General features: G+C 38.7%; 1 protein-coding gene and 1 long non-coding RNA gene across 8 annotated transcripts in view; both read left to right on the top strand.

Moving 5' to 3' along the window:
• Positions 1 to 22,584, top strand: part of EPC1 (enhancer of polycomb homolog 1) — a 105,191-nt gene that overhangs the window by 34,558 nt on the left and 48,049 nt on the right. Inside the window, exon 1 of one of the 7 annotated variants that reach the window (XR_006600415.1) lies at positions 1,570 to 1,947. The exons of 3 other annotated variants lie outside the window; for them this stretch is intronic. Coding sequence is in view for 2 of the 4 variants with exons in the window: in XM_023256504.2 (XP_023112272.1) it covers positions 1,795 to 1,947 (153 nt within the window). In the remaining 2 variants the exon portion in view is untranslated. Of the gene's footprint in view, positions 1 to 1,569; positions 1,948 to 2,384; positions 2,535 to 22,584 lie in introns of those variants that run through there. 3 more of the 7 variants (XM_023256504.2, XM_023256505.2, XM_045061105.1) reach the window with 3 other exon arrangements.
• Positions 11,223 to 17,636, top strand: LOC123386494. Its single transcript, XR_006600416.1, has 2 exons — positions 11,223 to 14,507; positions 17,298 to 17,636. It is a non-coding gene; the product is annotated as an uncharacterized LOC123386494 (long non-coding RNA).

Below are 22,584 nucleotides of genomic sequence, written 5' to 3'. Positions count from 1 at the left end.
TACTTAGAAGGCCACGAGGGCTCATAAATGTTTGCTCATTGAATAAATGCACAGCATTAGTATAGAAAATGTGGATGAAAGTCCCTCTGCCTCCCAGAGGTAAGTTGTCAGTATGAGAATTTTAGGGTAATTTTTGAGAACTGGAGTCTGTGTGTTCCTCTTCTTCTCCCCACCTGGTAGAGTGCAGCTAAACCAGCCTGGAAGATAGCAGTTTCCTATGTGCCTTAAGCAAGTTAACAGTTCCCGTCCAACCCAGTATTTAAGAATTGTGATTATTTTTACTGTGTGGCCCCAGGGAGAAAAGCAGACTTATAAAACCTTTTTCTATCTCAGTGAACGTTTGAAATTTTGCTGCCAAACCTACTAAACCCACCCTAACAGTCTTTCTGGTTTTTGTTTAATATGCCACCGGAAGGAGCTCTCTGGATACCTAGTTTCATGTATAATATAAACCAAAAATTAATATATCAGTTCTTCCCCTTTTTTTCCTGTCTTGATTTGGCAGGAGCACTACAGGCTCATAAGGCTTTATAAGATTCAATCTTATAAAGTTTTTCAGAGAACAAATGATAAGTGTGAACCCATGACTATGTCATAGAAGCAGCTTTTTCCTTCAGTGCAAACAAAATCATGAGCTACATATAATGAATTGGCTGTGCAATCCTGAAGTAGGTCGTTTAAAAATTTTTTTTTCCCTTAAGGGCATAGTGCCCGATAAGAACTCCTTTTGCTTCAATTACAATAAAAGTGTGAATATGGGTACATAAAATGCAAGATTAAAAAAAGACCTATTTTGGAGCGGAGAAGGATGCGTACGGTTTATACTGAGTTCAGTGGATGGGAACTGACCAAAGATTTGCTGCGGAGCCTGTCAAATATTATAATCCAGAATTTCATTAGACGCAAAAATAATCGCTGGTAAAAGTTCACCCAAAGTATTATCTTGCCCCTAATTTCGTTTGTATTTTTGTTTTAAAGACCTAAAAAGCCGCGATAACTAAGACATGCATTCACCCACTGAATTTGCCATCGGTGCGCAGCGCCGTCTGGAGCGCCCCTCCTAACCCCCACCGAGGGCGGCTTTGGCCCCCCAGAGTCGCCCCCGCCCCTTGCGCTGGCCGCTGGCGGGGGTGACAGGTGCCGAGCCCGCCCACCCCCGAGTAATAGCACCACCCCGCAATTCTCCCGCCGTTGCCTTTCGCTAAGCCGGCTTGCGGCTGGGGAGTTTGCCTGCACCTTTGCCTGTCAGAAAACGGCGCGGGGAGGGAGCGAGCGTGAGAAAGTGAGCGTGTGCGCTGTAAGAAGGAACAGGAGGATCGAGGCGTCGGCTCCCGGCGTCCGAGCGCCCAGTCGGCCCCGTCCCGCCCGTCCGCCTCCGGGCCTGCGGAGGGTGGGGGCCGCGAGCAGCGAGGCCGGCGGGCGCCGGGGGTTGGCGGGACGCGCGCTCCGTGCCGGCGCCCGGCCTCGAGCCCGCGCTCCCCCCCCCCCCCCGCGTGCCCGCGCCGCTGCGCGATGCAGTGTGGGGAATGGCTGGGGTTGGCTGAAGAGCGCACAGTGGAGTTTTAATGTCCGCCATGTTGGCCATGGCGTATTGAAGAGAGCGAGCGAGAGAGGAGCGGAGCGGCACAGCCTCCCACCCTCCCGGCTGGTGTTAGTGCCCGGACGGCGGGCTCTGCGCTCCGCCCCTCAAGTCCCCGGCAGCGGTAGGCGAGTGGGGACCGAACCCCCGGTTCTCCATGATCCCGCTGGCCGGGGCCGTTTCCCCAGAGCGGAGAGGTATCTGCTGCGCCTGAGATGAGTAAACTGTCGTTTCGGGCGCGGGCGCTAGACGCCTCGAAGCCGCTGCCGGTTTTCCGCTGTGAGGATCTGCCCGACCTGCACGAATACGCCTCGATAAACCGGGCCGTGCCGCAGATGCCCACCGGAATGGAGAAGGAAGAGGAGTCGGTACGTGTTAACTCCCCTGTCCGACCCAGCGCCAGGCCCCGCTCCCTCTGCTGCCTGCGGCGGCGGCGGAGCAGCATACCCACACAAAATGGCCGCCATCTTCTCTTCGCCGCCGACCCTCAGTCGCCGGCCGGGCCTTTACCCCGCCTCCCCCGGCCTCGACCCCCGGCCGCCGCGGCCCGGCGGGGCCCCCTCTAAGGCCACCCGCCGACCCCGGCCACTTGTACCCGGGTCCCGCGGAGTTCGGGAGCCCGAAAGGCACAAAGGGGTCACGTGACGAAGCTGCCGGCAGCCATTTTGTGGTCTTAGTTCTTGGGTTGGGCCTTGTGCATCCGGAGAGGGGAACGGGCTTGGGTGGCGGTGGGGGTGCGGCGAGCCGGGAGCCGCGGAGGACCCGCCTGCAGCCCTCCCGGCAGGCCGCTGGGTGGCGTTCTAGGGCCACCTCGGCCTTCGCGCGCTGCGGGCGCTGGGGAGCGCAGGTTCCGTGCACAGTGGGGGAATTTCGCTTCCCGATGGCCTGGAAAGGTGGCTGGGCTCTGTGCGGCCCCCACGGGGAGCCTCACTGGGGCATGTAATGTTGACAGCAGGTCTGTGAGCCTTGTATTCCTTTTACCCCCTGCAACAGAGTGTTGAGAGTACTGCGTGTTTGCTCGGATGACTTTTATAGAAGATAAGATTCATTTTCCGTATCTTTGGGACTTTTGCATTCATTCCTCCCCAATTCTAATTAGTCGGAGGGTAATAAACTACTGTCTATCCCTGACTTTTTCTTTGATCTTTGAGACTATGTTGCAGACTTATTTTGGAGTACGTAGCTTTTCTAAAGCCTGTAACTTTATTAATAGCTTTTTTTTTTTTTTAAGTGTAAGTCTGCCTTCTTTCTGGTTTCTCAACATAGGGGAAGAAACGACCCAATTTAAGAAGATGTTTTATAGATCTAGATTTCGAAAGAGGGTCCTTACTTATCGATAACCGAACTAAAGTTGAGTGAGTTCATTTTACAGAAATCTTCACATTCAGATGTTTTATATCGGGTGGGTTTCAGTATTTAACTATTTACAGCAAATAGACATTTTATCATAGCTATGGCTTTACCTTGTTGTGGAAACTGGGTTGAGACACAAGGATAATAGAATCTTCCTCTCATTTTCCCCAGATTCTTGACAGTATAGCTTGATGACTTCTAATCCTAAGGAATTGCATACTTTGGTTTTCAGGTACAGCCATTTAAACAGGGTGCAGCGTATTGACAGTTCAAGGAAATCAAGGAGTCGCAAGATTTGTGTGCTACAATTTTGTTGTGGAAAATTGTACTGTAATACTTCTATTTGGTACTGTAAGAATTTTAAATGTAGAAATTATGCTCTGTAATGTTGATTTTGAAAATAAAGTTCTTCAAATTGTTTGGGTTATTTAACCTTTTAAAGTAAAATAGTTCTGACAGTTGAATGTTATTTTTGAGAGTAGTGTTTTAAGTCTAACTTTACAGATAAGTGATAAGTGCATGTAGTAGTTGAGATTGTCTGGTGTAGCACTGACTTTCAGCACTTATCAGACAGAACCTCTCAATTTATTTTATTTGTGTCAACTTTAGAGTAGATTGGTGCCATTTATTTTTTAATAAGTGATTTGTTTTTAAAAATTAAAGTGCTTGTGACTGCAGAATCTTGTCTTTTGGTTTTATTTTTGTTTCTAAGTTTTACAGATCATACTTTCAAGTTGGGGTGTTGGTGTTATACTGCCTTGGAATTTAATTTGTAGTTCTTGTTTTGCAGCCAGGGAAGGTGGGGAGATGCTTTATAAAAGCAAGGTAGCACTACAGGACATGTTAGACATTTAGTTAAGTCTTGCTTCTGAGTATTTTGGACAGACTCGAGCTACAACCTGAACTCCGAGCTGAACTCAACTAAAGTATCAATGTTTGTTAAACTTTATAGATAATTTTGTTCACGGAAATAATTTTGACATCTTATAGTGCAATGGATGGATATCATTAGTAACATGTGCAGTCTCTCTGAGGAACGTGAGGGATTTTTATTTTCCTTTAAGCTACCTTTTTCCATCATCTGTTTAGAATTTGTTTCAATTTACATGCAGCCAAAACTATGATCAGTGAAGCATAGACATCAAGAATAGATACTGAATTTAATAAAAGGATGTAAGCACTACCAAGTAAATTGCTGCTGTACAGTCCTGGTTCATGTTGTCAGTAGTAGTAGGCCATATAAGTCACAATATTGAAAATAGCATGCTACACAATATTGAAAATGTAGGCTAAACATAGAAATAATTGAATTCTGAGTTAACTTTAGAAAAACAAAAATATTTTGATAATTTGTTGAAGCATGATGTACTTGTAAAGGTGAATGGTTAAAACAAACTTTTGCCTTGGATATTGAGGGTCTAGCTAAAAAAAAGATAATGGTATGTTGATCATGAAAGATGGGGCAGATTTAGATGACAGTTTTGTATATACCCCCTGATTAAGAAAGCATTTCAGGATCAAAATGTATCTGCAGTATTGTCATGTGAACTGTCTGGTAATTGTTACCATATTTTGTTTCTGTGGTGAAGGACAGACAAATTCTAGGTCTTACCACTGAGAAAATAAAACTTATTAATGTACTCCTATTTAACCAATTTTAATAATATAAGCTGAACACAATTGGGCATGCCTCTTAATTTTTAAGAAACAATTTTAAGTAGAAATCCTCCCCCCACCCCCGTGACTTTACTCAATTTTAGAATTTAGTTGTTATTTATTAGTGTAGTTGGATTGAAAAATAACTCCAAATTGTAATAAATTGAAGAACTTGACTGAGTCTTAGATGTTTAGGGATTAAATGTTTAAATTGGTACACTGTCATACATTGTAGCTTGCTAAGTCAAAAAAAAAAACATTTGATGAAGTCTTGGAGTTGATGAATTACAGAAGTAATTTTCAAATAGGAAGTCAATAGACTGTCAGTTCTAAAATGACATAAATGAGTCCCTTTGGGTTTAAAAAAGAAAAATTGGGATAAGTTGAGAGGGCAGATGTTTGTGCCATTATAATATTTTAACATTTTTGTTAAGATTATAATCTTAAATGTGAGATCTTAACTTTGAAGTTAGGAATGTTGAAATACTAAGTCTAGTGCCACGGCTTCTCTTTTAATTGAAGGGATAACTTTGCAAGATGTTGGTACTATTGGTGTGTTTTTAATAAAATTGGTTTATGTTGGTTAGAATTGGAGCTTTACATTAAAGTGTAATTCTGCTAGGAAAGACATTCTGAAAACATTGGTTTTAAAGTGATAATAAATTGGAACTACCTGGTTCCTATAGTGTAACTTTTTCATTGGGATGTCCAGGGTGTTGTGGCTCTATTATGAGTGGAGAGTTAACCTTTCTACTCCTATTACCTAGTCTGATTTGGGTAGAATAGGTGATGTAATTGATACTACCCTACACAGCTATCTTTGAGACTGTTGGAAGTAGGGTCTAGCCATTATAATCCAGCACCTTGTTTTAATTGGGTTCTATCTGGACAAAATGGTCTCATACACCTGCCTTTCTCTCCTCTTAGAACTACCATCCATTATTAGGTCCTGTATATAATGTTACTAGATCCAAGTTAAGGACTAGTTATAAAGTGGATGGGTTTTTTGTTTGTTTTTAATTAGGGATAAATTGGAAATATGTATATATCTCTGAAATGAGGAAAAATAAGTGTTACATTTTCAAAAATTGATAAAAGTCTAGTTTTTCTATTTTAAATGATCAATTTAAATGTTTTCTCATTTTTTGAAATAAACCAAAAATCTTTTTTTCCCTTTAAAATTTTATGAACTAAGATTTTTTTAGTCCTTGTATTTGGAGCTGTAAAATTAGATTTCTTCCTTCTTTCTTGGAAGTGAAGAAAAATATGTGAAATCTCAGTTACAGTAGAAGCAAAGTTTAATTTTTACAAATAGTTTGAATTAGAAAGGACTCGAGAATTTTTTTTTTTTGCATTAAGTAGCCAATAACTAGTCTATTTAAAATCAAAGATAATTGAGAAGCAATAGTAAAATTTAGTGTCCAATTTCTACTTGAAGATATTTTTTTAATTTATTTTTTTAGGTAAGCTATATGGCCAGCATGGGGCTTGAACTCATGAACCTAAGATCAAGACCCACATGCTCTACTGCCTGAGCCAATCAGGCCCCCCCCCAACCAAGATATTTTTAAGAAATTTCTAAGTTCTAAGGACTGCATGGAAATGATTCTGGAAGTAGTGAATTCCCATGATATGCATATAAAATTTTGTGATGGTATATTTTTCTAGGGGAAAAGTTCATATTTGTCCATCAGTTTCTCAAAGCATTGGTAACAAATTGGAGCAGAAAGCTCAAGATTAAGGGCTACTAACTCTCCTAGAAATTTCAAGTGAAGTCATTTTGGTTTTATTAGTATGACAATTCTATAGACTTATTAGAAGAAGGATAATTCTATCCTTAGCTATAGGCAACTCAGGAAGAGAGGACTCTTTTCCACCACCCCCCCCCCCCTTTCTTTCTTAATTGGCTTAAGGAAGAGACTACTCTTAACTACAAAAGGAACAAAAGGAACTTCTTGAAAACTATGGTTCCTAGGTGCCTAAAGAGCTCTTGTTTCAGTGTACTACTTGATATTTAAAATTTTGGATTAATACCATTTGAACTTAGAGTTCATTTTCTTATAAAACAATGGTAATGAAAACTGACAGGCTTACGTATCTACCATGTTTTGTAGAGGCTTTGTGATCTGTAATGGAGTTTGTGCTGAACTACCATTTCTTTCTTTTAATCAACAGTACTTAATTAAAAATACTGTCTAAATGTAAGGTAGCCAAATTTTGTAAACGAAGAATAATCTGTATTCACAGGTTCATGAATTTGTGGCTAGATTTAAGTATTAAACCAACAGTCCTAAAAACTAGGTTTTAGTTTTATATTTTGCATACTACTACATCACGGTAGTAAAAACAGATGAAAGATAGAAAGATTTGGAATCTAATATATATGATTCAGTTTTCCTAAAAAGTTAAGGGTATTTCTTGGCGGTTGGTTAAACAGCAGTTTTAAAGCAAAAGCTAGCATTTAAATGTATATTTATTTGATAGAGAGCACATGTGCATGCTCATGCTCTTGAGCAGGGGAGGGGCAGAGAGAATTTCTAGCAGGCTTGACATTGCCCTGCGCAGAGCCTGATGCAGGGCTCCTATTCACTGACCATGAGATCATGACCTGAGCCAAGATCTCAGTTGGCTTAACCAACTGAGCCACCCAGGCACCCCCAAAAGATAGCATTTTAAAAGTAACAGTAATACCATGGGATGAAGACATAGTTTGTAATTCTGCTTCTTAAGATAACCAGCAAGGAAAAGAGAATTTTATATTGTAATTTGGGAGTGAAATGAGTTGTGAGCTTCTAAGTGCAAAGTGGTATGAAAATATGAAATACAAAGACAGGAGTAGAGTATGTCTTTTACTTTTTAAAGTAAATTTTTGAACCCTCAAAGTATGATTTACATTAGTGTTTTGTAAATTTTTTGTAAGAATATATCAATTTATTGGGAAATCGATGAGAAATGATTCAAATATTTTAAGTAAGTTGCTAGAACTACTTTCAATGAGTTGCTTGAAGCTTTGTCGTCTGCAACACATTTGTAAATTTTGGCAGGTCTTGATCAAGTTTATGTAACTTAAAGCCTGCGATTATAGGGAACGATTTTGAGTTATTGAGTGTTTCAAACATAGTGGAGACCCAACTTTATACCTTTAAATATATATGAAGTGAATTTCATCCACCAACCCCAGTGTAGTAGGTAGATGAAAAACAAAAACATGTAGTTAAATCTATTATGACCCATTATTTGAGTTGTAGCTTTGATGAATGGGGATATAATCAGTTCTTTGAAAGGTTTGGGTCAGCTTCTGTTAATGCATGGTGACAAGTTTGCTGAATTTTGTTAACAGATTACTGAAGCAGATCATTTTGGTTGAATTCACTTCAGTATAGAGTTCTGGCTGAAATGACATGGCCTTAGAGTGAATCCAGGGGTAAAGATAATGTGAGATTTAAAACATCCCATCAATGATTTAATAGTTTCAATTTTTTTATATATTGGGATGAATTATTTTCAGTATTTTAGAACCACAAGTAGCAGTTGTATATTCTCTGAGAAAATGTATTTTGGCTTTTGTGGCTTACTTACATTTACACAATCCCTTGTATTTGGGATTATCCCATATGAATGTGTTAGATATGTTCTTTGTCCTTGTAGCATTGTATGTAGTTGCAAAAGTGTGCCTTTAAATTTGGGTAATAATTTGAGAAAGACAATTTTATTTTTATATCTTTAAAAATATTTTATCTTAGAGAGAGAGGGAGACACAGAATCTGAAACAGGCTCCAGGCTCTGAGCTGTCAGCACAGAGCCCGACGCAGGGCTCGAACCAACGAACCATGACATCATGACCTGAGCCGAAGTCAGCCACTTAACCAAGCTGCCCAGGTGCCCCAGGAAAACCAATTTTAGACTCAAGGCCTCGTGCAGCTTCCGACAGTTGAGTGTATGCACACCTGCTTCCACTCACCCAGGTTTTCTTAACTGCAAAGTGAAGTAAGGCTATAGTAATTTCCTGTTGTAATGAGTATATTATGGTCTGTTTCCAGAAGTATTTTATCTGTTTACAGAATAGTCATTCAATCTTGAATTAGTTAATAATTTCATTTGCATATTATATAAACATAATTTACATGGAAATAAAGGTAGTCTGGGTGCAGGGATAATTGGTTCCAGTTTAGTCCAGAAAGACTCACAAGTTGTAAAGGATTTAAAGAACATAAACGGGTGCTGTAGTCACAAAGCTTTTATTGTTATGAGAATTTGAAATTAGAGCCAGAATTGTGTAGTTGTGGTTGCAAATTTGTGTTTCACCTGTAAGAGTCTAAAGGGAAACAATATAAATATGGCTGTTTTGAAGTCTGAAACAAGAATTTGATCATTATTCTAATAGATAGGTGGAGATATTTGAGATGAGGTATGTTGTACACAGACTGAGAAAATGTAGATTAGCCCATTTTCAATCACTTTTGTGGCAAATACTTGTGCATTCGCTTTGAGGCAAGGATTGTTATAGTTCCCATGGTTACAACACTGAACAAACAGGGTTCCTTTTTTCATGGATCTTACATTCTAGAATATAGGCTGTATTAGGGCAGGAATTTTTGTCTTGCTTTATTTCACTGATGTGTTTTCAGCACCCAAAAGAGTGCCTGGCATGTAGTAAGTGTTCAATATTTGCTTCATTGAATGAATTCTATAATGGGGAAACACAAAAAAGGCAAATGAAAGTAAAAACTATAACTCTTATGTGGCAGTGGAACAAGTTAATTTCAGATGGAAGGAGGAAGATAGAGTTTTCTTGGCAGAGATGGTCAAGGAAGGTTGGATCTGAACCTGGAATGGTGGGAATGAGCCAACCCTTTGAAAATCTGGGTGAAGAACATTCCGGGCAGAGAGACCCACAGATGCAGAGAATATGAGGTAGGAATAGAAGGCAAATATGACTAGGGCAAAATGAAAAAAGGTCCTCTGACTGAGGACCCAACGATAGTCAGGAGTCTATATCTGGTAAGGTATTATAGGCTACTACAAGGAGTTTGGATTGTTCAGAAATGAAGTAAGCCATTAGAGAATTTCAGGCAAAGGAGTGCCATGATCTGAAGTCATGTTTTTCAAGATTATTCTTGCTATCATATGGGAGAATGAGGCATATTGAGCAAGAATGAGAGTTGGTGACTTTAACTAGGGTGGTGGTAGTGGAGATAAAGAGAAATGGATGGATTTGAGGTATATTTTGAAGGTAGAACCAGCAGAAGTTGCTGGTGGATCTGAATGTATTAGATGGAGAGAAAGAATCAAGGATTAACTCTTGATTTTTACCTTGAGCACCTGGATGGTAGGGTGATTAGGCCACTTACTGAAATAGGGACAGAGAAGGGAGGATACAGAAAGAATGGATGTGTTTGAAGTGCCTCTTGTCCATATTTAACTGGATATGTAAGAGTGTGGTGAATTAGAACAGTCTGCACTGGAAGTGTATGTAATATTTTAAAGTCATGGGTTGGTGCTATAAATTGGCAAGTCTTTGGGAGATGGCTTTTAAAGCTGTGCCTTGTGGCTCAGCTAAAGGAGGAGCTATTAAAGAAGTAGGAAGAAAATTATCAAAGTGTTTCAAGAAAGGAAATTGGTTAACTGTGTCCACTGAGAAGATGAGTAGGGGAAAGTGATTGTTTAATTTGATTACATGTGTGCCATTGGCCTATTTTGGTGGAGTAAGTAGGAAGGAAAGCCCAGTGAGGATAGAAGAAATAATGAGAGATAAAAGAATCATGGCAGTTGTAGACGATGCTTTGCAATAGTTCTGCTATGAAAAGGAACAGAAAAAACAGGACAGTGGCTGAAGTAGGCTGGGAGATCAATAAATGATTTCTTTTAAAAATGAGTTACATTGGGTGTAAATGTAATTAATTTAAAAAATAAAATGAGTTACAAAGTTTCAGCAGACACAAAGGGAAGGTAGGAAATAAATGAGGGAAGCAAAGCTAGTCCTCAGTTTCCCCATCTCTACCCACCTAGTTTCCAGGCTTCGAGCATATGTGGAGGAGATCCCAAATAGACCCTGACTGACAGCCTCCTTGAGTTGGAAGAGAGAAAAGTCAGAGTTTGGGGAAGCTGAAGTGGCTTCAGGTCAGGGTATCAGACACGCACAGAGAGCTCCAGAGATTCCCTTGAGGGTGGCTGAAAACTGATCTGAGCCTGTCTGAGGAAACTTTGAAGGCTGAGGCAAAAAAGCAACTGTAAAGAAGTAGGAGGGACAGTCCTGGGAGCTCACACAGGACTAGGAATGTGTTGTGTTCTCACTAGCCAGAGTGGAAAGACATCCTAATAACATGGGGCATCAGGTAAGATTTCTCAGAAGAGTTATTTCCTTAGTTTTAGGGCCAAATTAGCTCTAAAGACTGTTCAGGATACAGCCTAACAAAGATTAAACACTATTCTCAAAAGGATCAGATTAATTACAGGTAACTGTGTCCCAGAATAATGCTGAAAAATATTCAAAAGAATACTAAAAGATCCTACAACATAAAACTTAGTGTTTAGCATCCAATAAAAAAATTACCAGGTATGCAAAGAAGCTGGAACATACAACTAACGACTAAGGAAAAAATACGGAAGACACAGAAGTAACCCAGGTAATAGAATTAGTAGACCAAAATGTTAAAAGAGTCATTATAAATAGTAGACTTAGTGTAATAGTTGGAATGATGTTGTTAAAAAGGATAAAATAATCCTATCCCCTCTTCCACTGGGGACTTTGTTCCTAAAAACTATTTCCTTAAAACTGTCTCTCTTGGATCAATTTCATAGAGGGGGTTGGTCGCTAACTAGAGCAGAAATACTTCTTCCTCTTTAAAAGTAAGAAAAAAGGCAGATGTGAGAAAAAAAACTCAGTTCAGTTGTTAGAATTGACAGTGGGAGAATGAGGTAATTTTTTCTATGATTCTATTTTCTCTGTGAAGTATGAGGTGAGGTCATCACCTCAGAGGGGGGTGGGACCTTAAGACAGATGAAGGTATGTGTGGGAAAGCTGACTTACTAGAGAAATGTGGTGTGATTGATGGGTGAGCTGAGGGCTCAATATTTGTGATCATTTAAAGTGAGACCTGTCAGCTCACTTCAGCAGTTGAATGCAAGCATTAAAATTGAGTTCAAGCACCAAGTAGGTATATGATAGGGGTTTTGGGGCGTTAATGTTTGCCCAACAAGTACAAAGGAAGAAGAGAGGGATGAGAAGATTAGTGAGGTAGATTGTCATGATAGACCATGGAATCTAAACTGGGTGAGCAGGGAAAGGAGATATCAAGAAGCTGATGAATAGTGGAGAAGTGGTAGGAGTCATTGGCATAAAAGGTTTTGTGGGAGGCAACTGCTGGAATAGGTGGAACTAAATCATGAGGGTGGTGGTTAAAAAGTGAGACGCTTGATTTTGGATGTCAGAGGTGGCACAGTTACTAGTGAAGGCAAGAGCTAGAATATAATCACAGGAATGGTGGCTAAGGTGGAACACAGAAAAAGATCAATGTGGGTGAGAAGGTCATGATGGCAGAAGTGTAGTTAGTAGTAGTTGAGAACAAGACTGGAAGCTCTGTGACTCGACCAAGAGAGTGTGTATGACAGCTTTGGGGAGAATGATGTTCTGAATTTCTGAGGGGGTTATGATTTTTGAAAGGAGAACAAAGAAATGGTATGGGATTGGTGGTGGAAAGCAAGGAGAATGAATACTTAACCCACCTCTAAGTAAGTTGGACATGGGAAAATAAATAGCTTCTTCTTAAAAGGGCTATAGGGAGCACTATTTCAGGAAGACACCGCCAGGCTTCAGTCAGGGCAAGAAGTTGAGGGAACAATGAAAGAAATTTGAGACTTTTATGAAGAGGATATCTCTATTCTAGATAACTGAGTGGAAGAGTTTGGGAAAGCAAGGAAGTGTGGAAGATTGGATCACATTAGGTGATGGTGAGGTCAGAGTGATGATAAGAGCCAGGGAAATGCTATTAAGTTTTGGACTCTGTTGGCAAAGAGGTTTATCCAGCCAACTTCAGATGCACAAACGGTTCAGGATACCTTCCTAGTAGATATCTGATCTATATGAGCCATTCCTGCAGCTACATATGGTGTGATAGCCTGAAGAATGTGCATCCCCACTAGGTAGAAACTGGCTGCTTGAGGAACTCCAAGGAATATCTATCACTCCTGCTGCAGTTATATACAGGCATACCTCAAAGATACTGTGGGTTCAGTTCCAGGTCTTGCATAACGTGAATACTGGAACAAGGCAAATCAAATGAATTTTTTGGTTTCCCAGTGCATTTAAAGTTAGGTTTACACTATACTGGAGTCTATTAAGTGTGTAATAAGATGTCAAAAAAAAAAGTACATACCTTAATTAAAAAATACCTTATTGCTAAAAAACGTTAACTATCATTTGAGCTTTCATTGAGTCATAATCATTGATCACAGATCACCATAACAGATATAATAATGAAAAAATTTTTGAAATATTGTGAGAATTACCAAACTGTGACACAAAGATAGTAGTAAGCACATGCAGTTGAAAAAATGAGGCCTATACACTTGGCTCTGTGCAGAGTTGCCACAAACCTTCAATTTATAAAAAACACACTACCTGTGAAGTTCAATAAAATGAGGTATGCCTGTAAATATCTTTACAATAAAGGATTTGGGTACAGTATGCTTGTTTCAGGATCCAGCAAGTGGATATTTGAGGTTGTTATTGAGTATCTGAGAACTCTCCTTTCTCTGCGTGGTTCTCCACCGGGACTATACTATTCTCTCATCTTCAGGATATCCTGGAAGATTGTGGAAATGCTTTTGAGTGTCACAATTTTGGGGAGATGGTCTTGGGGTCAGGAACAGTATGAGTTCCATCATGCAAAGAGTAGTCCTGCAACACAAAGAATTGCCCATGGGACTTTTGACTATCCCACAGAACATCCTAGTAGGTGAAATTTCCACTTGTAAATTTTCTGAGTCTAGGACCTAAATGTAAAGTGTTTTTGTACAGTTTTTATATATACTAACATTTCTAGGATTGCTACTAGTATATAAAATAAGGGAATATTATACTGTGTTTTGTTTAGAACTTTTGTAGTGAGTTGTTACCATTTTGGAAATAACTTCATCAACATCATTTGTAGTATTTGAATCAACAGACCTAAAGCATAAACTCTGTTTTTTTTTTTAACTGTCACATTCACAGTGATTCTTTGTAGACATGTAGCATCTGTGATTGCTTCATTTTGTCTTCCTAGGTACATACCCCAAGAATTTACATGTTGAAACACATATTTGATTGTAAATTACTTTCCTTTTATTTCTACTTTGTTTTGCAGTAGGTTCTTGGATTGAATATTTGAAAAATGTGGAAAGCAGAATAGTGAAGGAATTTGAAAAGAGGGAGCATTGGATCTGATAGGATTGAAAATAGCTACTCTACTGGGCTCAAAACATGAGCAGTGGAGTTAGGTTTTATTTCAAGTTCTGGTTGTCCTACTTAACCCCAAGTCTGGTATAATTGAGATCTTGTGTAAAGTTTTTAGCATGGTGCCTTATTATGCAGTAACTGCACAGATCTTTTTAGTTTATTGTTTTAGTTTCATTTTTAATCCTTGAAGGATAGAAATGTGTTTTTTAGGTTGGTTTTAAAATTTTCAGCAAATTTCCATTATATAACAAGTGATTTTTGTTATAGAGTGTTTTGATAGTACTAATTTTGATACACATATAGTTGTATTCATGATAGAATGTGAGATAGTAAGCAAGGTGTCAAAGAACATGGCCTTAAGTAGACAAGTATATCGACCAAATGGATTGTTTTCTCTCCTTAAATACAGGCTTGGTTTCCCAGTGGATGCTAAGATGTATACAATATGTTTTGAAGAATTCATCAGCTGAAAAAAAAAAGGTTTCTGCACTTTTTTACAGGTTCTGTACACTTTAATGATTTTCAGTTTTTAAGGCTGCTCCTTCACGTAAACCTACGCATTTCAATCTAAGAATTCCTTAAAAAGATTAGTCTGCCTTATTCTGAAAGGTTTATAATTGCTTCTTAATTTGTCTCACTATGGTTTTCAAATTTATAACCCCCTCAAAATTGTCAGCATACTCTTTAAAATTTGAATATGGCTGTTGCTTTGATATCTAAAATCCTTTAAATTGTTCCTTTTTCTGATAGAGTAGAATGCAACAACTCTTCAGTGGAGTTTATTGGGTTCTGATGATCTGACTTATCTCTATTTTCAGTCTCTTCCCTGCTTAAATTCTGTATTAGTTATTAATTGCTGCACAATAAATCACTCCCAAACTTAGCAGCATAGAGCAGTAAATACTTAATATCTCACACAGTTCTTGAGGGCTAGGAATCTAGGAGCAGCTTTTCTGAACCATCCTGGCCGAGGGTCTTTCATAAGGTCCCAGTAAAGCTCTTGGTTAGGGCTGCAGTCTTCTAAAGGTTTGACTGACTCTGGAGAATTTCACTTCCACACTCCCTCACATAGTTGTTGTTAGCAAGCGTCAATTCCTTGCTGACTGGAGGCCTCATGAACTTCTCCATTGCTTCCTCATTGTCCTAATGGTATAGCAGCAGGCTTACCCCAAAGATAGTGATCCAAAAGAAAAAGAGCACAAGTAAGAGAGCACAAAAGACCAGAATAGTAGTCTTTTATGACTTACTTTGGAAGTTACATATATGGTCACACAAACCAAGCCAGTTAAATGTAGGAGGAACTACACAAGGTTGTGAATGCCAGGAGATGGGGACCATTGGAAGCTGACTACCACAGTAGCCACATGCAGAATAAATGCTCTCCCTTTCAAAGCTGCTACAGGTCTCATCCCATTATAGTATCAGCTCATAATCCAGAATCCCATCCAAATTGGTTTCAGATACCTGTTGTTGCTTCTCCGACGTTCCTTAAGTACAGCTACTCAAATTTCTCTCTGCGTGTTAAGCTAAAGGGGAGTATCCACCCCCTCCCTCACATACCCAGTATACAGTACAGGGTAAGGCTTAGGAAAATCCTTTAAACCATTCCCATTCAGAGCAGGAGGCAGAGGGTAGACAGTAGCAGACACAAGACGGTTCCTGGTCCAAAGCATATCTGAAATCCAGTCACACAAATTATGATCGTTCCTTGGTTGAATGTCAGTTCATGAGTATAATTCACCCAAGGCTCTCAACTTTGTCTTTTGGGCATTTGGTTCTGCTCTCTGCGCACCCTTTCTTTTTCATGAAAGGTAGAACATGTTTGTTATTGAGTTTTCTTAGCTTTCTTCCTGCCAACATTTTAGGATTCTGAAGACCTTTTTTCATTTTGTATGGTTTCTTGTCTCATTAGTTCAAGCTGGCAGTGTTTCAGAATATGTAATTCTTTAAAAAAAGAAAAAAAAACTTGTAGGTCTTCTATGTACTTTATGGGGTCTATTTCATTAGTTAAATGCCACACCGTGAATATATTTAAGAGAAGCCTTTTACTACCGAGAGCTGCTGCTGAGATACCACACCCTTAAGCTTCCTAAAAGCCTTATTTGAGGGAATCTGAAGAGAGTTGTTCTCTTTACTAGGCCTTTTGTCTGGCACAGTCTTTGATCTTTCTGAGGTTTTAACAAAAGATTTTATACTCCCTCCCTCAGCTTAGTTTTAGACCACGTTTTTTCCATTGGTGCCCTGGATTTAATACTGGCTCAGAGACCATTTCTAAATTTTAGTGTTGTTTGCATCGTGGAGAAATTGCACATTTTCAAAACCCTCACTCAAGTCCCAGCTCTTCTTTAACAGTTCTTCATTTAGTTTGTTTTTGTCTTTGTCTATTTTCTTTTTTTTTTTTTTTTTTTTTTTTAACCATATAAAGCCAAAAAACAAGGCAGCACTTTTCAACTCTCTGGTTTAAAAATCTCCTTAGCTAAATCACCCAGGTTATTAGGTAACATTTTCTTCTTTTCACATAACTAAAGGTAACAGTGTTCTTGAACTTTCTGTACCCTTCCTAACAGGGATACCCTTCCTGTAACATCTACCTCACTTTTCTGCCCTCATTGCAGCCTTATAAAATGCCATGAAGCTTTTAGTAACAGTTTCTTCACTAATACTGTCCTTAGAGGCCATGGTCTAGTTCCAAAGCCATTCCAGCATTTTAGGTTTTTGTTACACCATGAGGACTCTCGGTACCAATATATGTGTTAGTTATCCCTTGCTGCATCACTACTTATCCAAACCCTAGCAGCTTAAAACAATCTGACCTACCTTTTCTCAGGATCAGGAATCTGGGAGTTGGTTTACTGGGTGATTGTGGCTCCGTATCTGCAGAAAGCTGTTCAGGGTTGCAGTCACCTCAACTTGAAAATGTGCTTCCAGGCTCAGTTATGTTGGCTAGAGGTTTCTGTTCCTCATCACACGGGACTCTTCATTTACTACCTATTTGTCCTCCTCACAACCAGACAGCTGGCTTTCCCCAAGCAAATGATCCAATAGAAAGAGTGTGCTCAACTAAGAGAGTGCCTAAGACAGAAGCTGCAGTCTTTTGTAACTTAATCTTGGAGGTGATTGAGACACCATCATTCCTGCTGTATGCTACCGCAAGCCCTTTGCTCAATAAACTGAACTACTTATTGCACTTAATATTCTTTTAATTGCTCACCTCTGCCTTTCCTTACACTATCCCCTTTTACCCCACAAGCCTTTTCTTTCTTTCCACAGGGTCACTCAACAAACTCCGGTTTGCTGTCAACTTTTATGAAGCCTTTATTGACATACCTTCCCAAGCCCTGTCATATATAACCTGAACTTGTAGAAAATAAACTCGTTTATGTGATTATTTCCTAGTATCTAAAAGCCCTTTGAAAGCAGAAATAGTGTTATATCTTAACCACTTAATATTGTTCTGGCATCAATGTTTCTTTAATTAATGATTAAATAATTCTGAGAAAATCTAGGTACTTCATGATTTTTTTGTTATCTAAAATGGTAATCAGATACCTGTTTTAAATGCCTGTGAGCTTTTGGAGTGAAACTAATAAAGTTGGATTTAAGCTATAATTTTTATGTGTTTTTGTAAGATTAGGAAGAACATGAGACATTCTAATGATTATGCCAAAATTTTAAGCCAGAAAAAATGTCATGACCTTCCTAAAAATACATTTTGTGAAACACTGTGCTAAAAGTACTTATTTTATATTGTGTAGATTTATCAAATATGAGTAAGCTTATACTTACAAAGTGTAATGATAAATATTATGGGGTCTGTAGACATGTCTTTTCCTTCAAAGGGTTCATAATTCATATGATAAATAAACTATAATCTGAGGCAGTCTTTTTTAGTCCCTGTTGTAACGATCAGGAACACCTATTTTTACTTTGGGTAGTTTATCACTCGGAATATAATAAGGGGAGCCTGGGTGGCTCAGTCAGTTAAGCACTGGACTCTTGATCTCAGGGTCATGAATTCAAGCCCTACGCTGGGCTCTCTGGACTGGGTGTGAAGCCTGCTTAAAAAAAAAAATGTCTAGTAAAACCTCGCAAACCAACTTCTAACGTCAAGTCCTGAAAAGTCATCTTTTTTGCTCCATTTGAAGTAAATAAAGTAAAAATCATGCAAGATCAAAATCAGTTATTTTACTCTAAAGTGTTTATATTAAAATACCTTTTCTCTGATGTGAAAGAGTTTTTGAAAACCAAAATTTTGGTTGCAAATACCACTTTATTTGCAAGTTTCCTTTTCCTCTACCATAGTGACATCTTGACACTGTTTATGAGAATTCTGTATGAATGCTTTTCCCTTGGTTAATTTTTTCCTTTGCAGTGCAGTACCAATAAAATAAGAACAGTTTGTTTTGTTTTGTTCATTTTGCATATCAGTAAATGTAGAATCCACTCCACAAAAATACATTATTTTGTTTTTGAGTTTTTCCATGCACTATCTAAAAACATTTATTGAATTCTGTTTATTTTTTTGTCTGAACTTTTGTGTTGTGATTTAGTAAAATACACTTGAGAAATTTCTAACTTTTGTAATAATGAAACATCTTCTTGGTTTTTTTTTTTTTTTTTTTTTTTTGAAGATGGGATAGAGTAAAGAAATGTTTGAGAGGATTAACGTTTCCCCCTGGTCTTTGTATTTTTTAGGATTGGGTATTTTCGTATAAAATTTCTCAGTTGAACCTTAGTTCTTGTTCATATGTAGAACTCTTATTTCTCAAGGATTCCTAATAATTTGTATCACTGGCAAGAAACCAATTAAATTACTGTAATGCCCCTTTATTTCTGCCCAGCTACCTTAAATCCTTCCTGGAATAAATCTTAAGTGTGAATAAAAACCACCTGTAATTTCTAAGATTTGGATCTAGAAAGCCTTATCAGTTGGGAAATAATGGAATATAATCTAATGTTTACTGTATAAAGTGGCATGAAATAAGATGACCACTCATTCCTAATAGCTGTGTATCTTCTACAAGTATGGGGGTGAGGGGGAGCTGTTGGAAAGGCATCCTTTTGATATAAATATGTTATGCTACCCATAACATCTTGGTGTTATGCTGTCCTTTCAGTTTAATGCATTCAGATTTATTATGAATTACAGTGGGGAAATTAGAGAATCAAGAGGAAAGTTCAGGTAGGGTAGCAAGAACTTAAAATACCCTGAATAAAAATTCCTAAATAATTCAGATGTTGTCTCCATTGCCACTTCCCTAATTCAAAGTACTATCATACTCTTGCCTAGACTTAAGTATTTTCCTAAGAAGTCTTCCCAAGACTGCAATTACTGCCTTCCCCAGTATTAGCAAAACCAGTGGTCCATTGAATACTGTGAAATCTCATTGTGTCGCTTCCTGCTAAAAACCTCTAAAGAGCTCCCATTGCTCTTAAAGTGGCTTATATATTAGGCCTTATGTAACCTGGCCCCTACCTTCGTTTAGTTCCTCCAAATCCTTTGAGGTCCCTCCATCCACAGGAGGATCATTTATTGCCATGTGCTGATACATTATTTCTCTACAGGTTGGTTTAGTAATCTCAGATCTCAGCTCCAGGTCACCTCCTTCGGTATCTATCCGTTAGGATAGGTCTGTTACATTCTCCCATAACATAACTTTTTAGCAATTACTGTTACAAACTTCCATCTCATTTATTTGATTATTTGCTTAGTCTTTACCATGTGATTCTTGGGTCCAAGTACCTTTGGCATTTGAGCTTAATTTCTTATGTATTGAATAAATGGGTACATTATTGGCCTGTTAATTTATTCCTATATCTCTAGTTCAGTGTATACCGAGTTGTGTTTAAAGATTAAGAGCATAAATCCCCTTATAATTTAGAGTTACAGGACAATAGTGGTATTTCCATCAAATTTTTTTACCATGTGGTTACATGTGATTAGACACGTCACTTAACTACTAGACCTCACTTCTGTCATTTGTAGAAGGAACTAGTTGATATGTAAGCTTGCCTCTGACTCAAGTGTTCAGTGGTGTTAATGGTTTCTCTTCATCAGATGGGACAAAGATTGATTTCTAGCTTCATTGTCCATTAGGTTGATTTGGAGGTTCTGTTCCACATGACTCCAACTCTGGGATTCAGCTGAAAGAGCAGCCTCCATCCTCAATTTGGCTGGACGCTGTGATAGAGGAAAGAGCTCTGGAAGATCTCTTATCTTGGATCTTAATGCTCTGGCTGGAAATTACATGTCACATAGGCTCACAGCTCATTGGCCAGAAGGAGCCACATGGTTCCACCTAACTATAAAAGGACCAGTACGTACAGCCCTAGCATATGACCAGAAGGCAAAGAAAAAAATATCCGGCAAACAACACTAATGACAGATCTACCCTTCTCATCAACCAAAGATTTGAATCACTGTCTTTAAAGCAAAATATACTCTTTTCCTCTCCCAGTGAACCCACCCAAAAGCCCTAGCTAAACTGCGTCAAGCTTGAAGTCTTAGGATTTCCAGGTGATGTACATAATTCTCTGCATCCAGTTTGGATGTGTTTTTTTTTCTTGATCTGGAAACGTGTGAATGAAAATACTATCTCTGTCACTGCCTGCTACCACCCCCCCCACCCCCCCCAAACCCCCCCCCCCCGCTGTAAATACACCCAGTATACATCAGAATAACAGGGGTATGATAACCACAATAAACACTCCCATTTGGATAATGAGAGGAAAACAGCACTCCCTAATCCAAAGCAACTCAAAAATCTCACCAGGCTGACTTTTAAAAGGGTCCCTTTCCTCTGGATATGGGGAATATTCTTATTCGGGTACTAAATCTGCTCTTCTGGAAGGTCTTCCCCAGTCCATTGTTTGTTGTGGCTCTTGGTATTCTTTAATTCTCCATCATCTTCCCTAGCCTCATCTGAAGTAGGTATTAGAAAATATTAGGGGAGGTAATGCAAGTATACTTCTAAATCAGATTTTAATATGGGCTTTTGATTTTTGTTAATTGGCAGCACAACTTTGTAGTAGGCTTCTAATGTGTTTTCATTTAAGCTCAGTATGCTAGTAGCCTGTATTCATAGTTCTTTATCAGATGCCAGTCTCCTAATTGCTAGTAGCATAAACCTATTTTGCTGGAAAAGCTACACCCTTAATGTCCTTTCTTTTTCCTCAGAGCTGTTTTGTTCAACTGAAAGCATTAACACAGTTTTAATTGGGTCTCTGCTTTTGAGACTCTAATCAATTCAAGTGTTTTACTCTGATCTGAAACTTAACCTCAAGGTCTGCTGCTCTTCCTGTTAGTCAATAGCCTTCTTAATTTTTACTTATGACTCAGATTGAGAAACATTCTTCAAATACTACAAGTCCCTGTCATTCTTGTTTTACAAACTAATCCTTTTTTTAAATTTGTTACTTACAATACTGAACACAGAGCAACCAGAACACCGTTTTGGTGTTGTTTTTTTAACCTCTTCTCCTAAAACTACAGCTTTATTAAGTACATTATTTGCTTTTCAAACTATAACTGCCTTTTATTTCAAATAATTTGTACTCCCTAATACGGATTATCATCCTTCCATCCTCTGAGAAGTGTCCTTCCTGCTTGGCCCCCAAACTAATGGAATATATTTTAGTCTTTGTGTTACAACAGTATCCCACTTCTGGAACCAATTTATATCAGGATCAACTAGGTTCTGATGTGATAAGAAGCAACTTCAAAAGTTTATTTCTTGTTTTATGTAACATTTTTTCATGGATCAGGTGGGGAACTAGGCAGATGCAGCAGTCAACATCTCAAGTATGGTGACAGATAGAAGGAGATTTCGAGTGTTTCACCAGCAGCAAAATACTCTGGCCTAGATGCAGTAAGTCACTTTGATTCACAACTCATTGGCCAGAATTAGGCACCTAGTCCCACCAGCCACAGGAGAGCCAGAAGGCACAATATTACTACTGTGTGCCTGGGAGGCAGCCAGGAATAATTTGATGAACAGAACTAAGGGCTATCCATTACACTTTCCGTATTTCTCTTTGTGTGTTGGGAAAAGAGGATGAAGAAAGGAGGGTATTTGAAGACATTTGTGAAGACATAAAAGGTATACCTTCAGTAAGCTATGTTCTGAACCTAAGGTTTTTAACCTGTCCTCCTTTAGTCCATTTAAATCATAAGTTTTGCATTCTTACCATGGTTTGGTGAGATTGTAATATAAATATCTCACTTACTAGAAGGTATACTTTGGTTGGCATCATCAGATTGAGATAAGTGTAAATTTCTAATTGAGTACAGGTGTTTAACATCAGCCCTTTGGTGGCATTTATTACTGGAAAATTTGCCTTTATGGGGTTAAAAAAAATTGGCAGTGTCTGCCATAGTTTCCTTCTTTAAAATGGGATCATGAAAGTATATTACTTTTGTTTAGGTATAGAAGAGTCAGAGTTTTATTCTGACCAAATTTAATGCAGCTTCTAAGATAAAACTTACAAGCATGATTTAATGCTTTTGTAGGAAACTTGTCTTAAATATTATCTCGAAGCTTTAGTTATTTCATCTCTT

This window comes from Felis catus, chromosome B4, assembly GCF_018350175.1.
Source record: "Felis catus isolate Fca126 chromosome B4, F.catus_Fca126_mat1.0, whole genome shotgun sequence".
Taxonomy (NCBI): domain Eukaryota; kingdom Metazoa; phylum Chordata; class Mammalia; order Carnivora; family Felidae; genus Felis; species Felis catus.
Note: the sequence above shows the minus strand (reverse complement) of the source record. Positions and strands in the feature narration are given on the sequence as shown.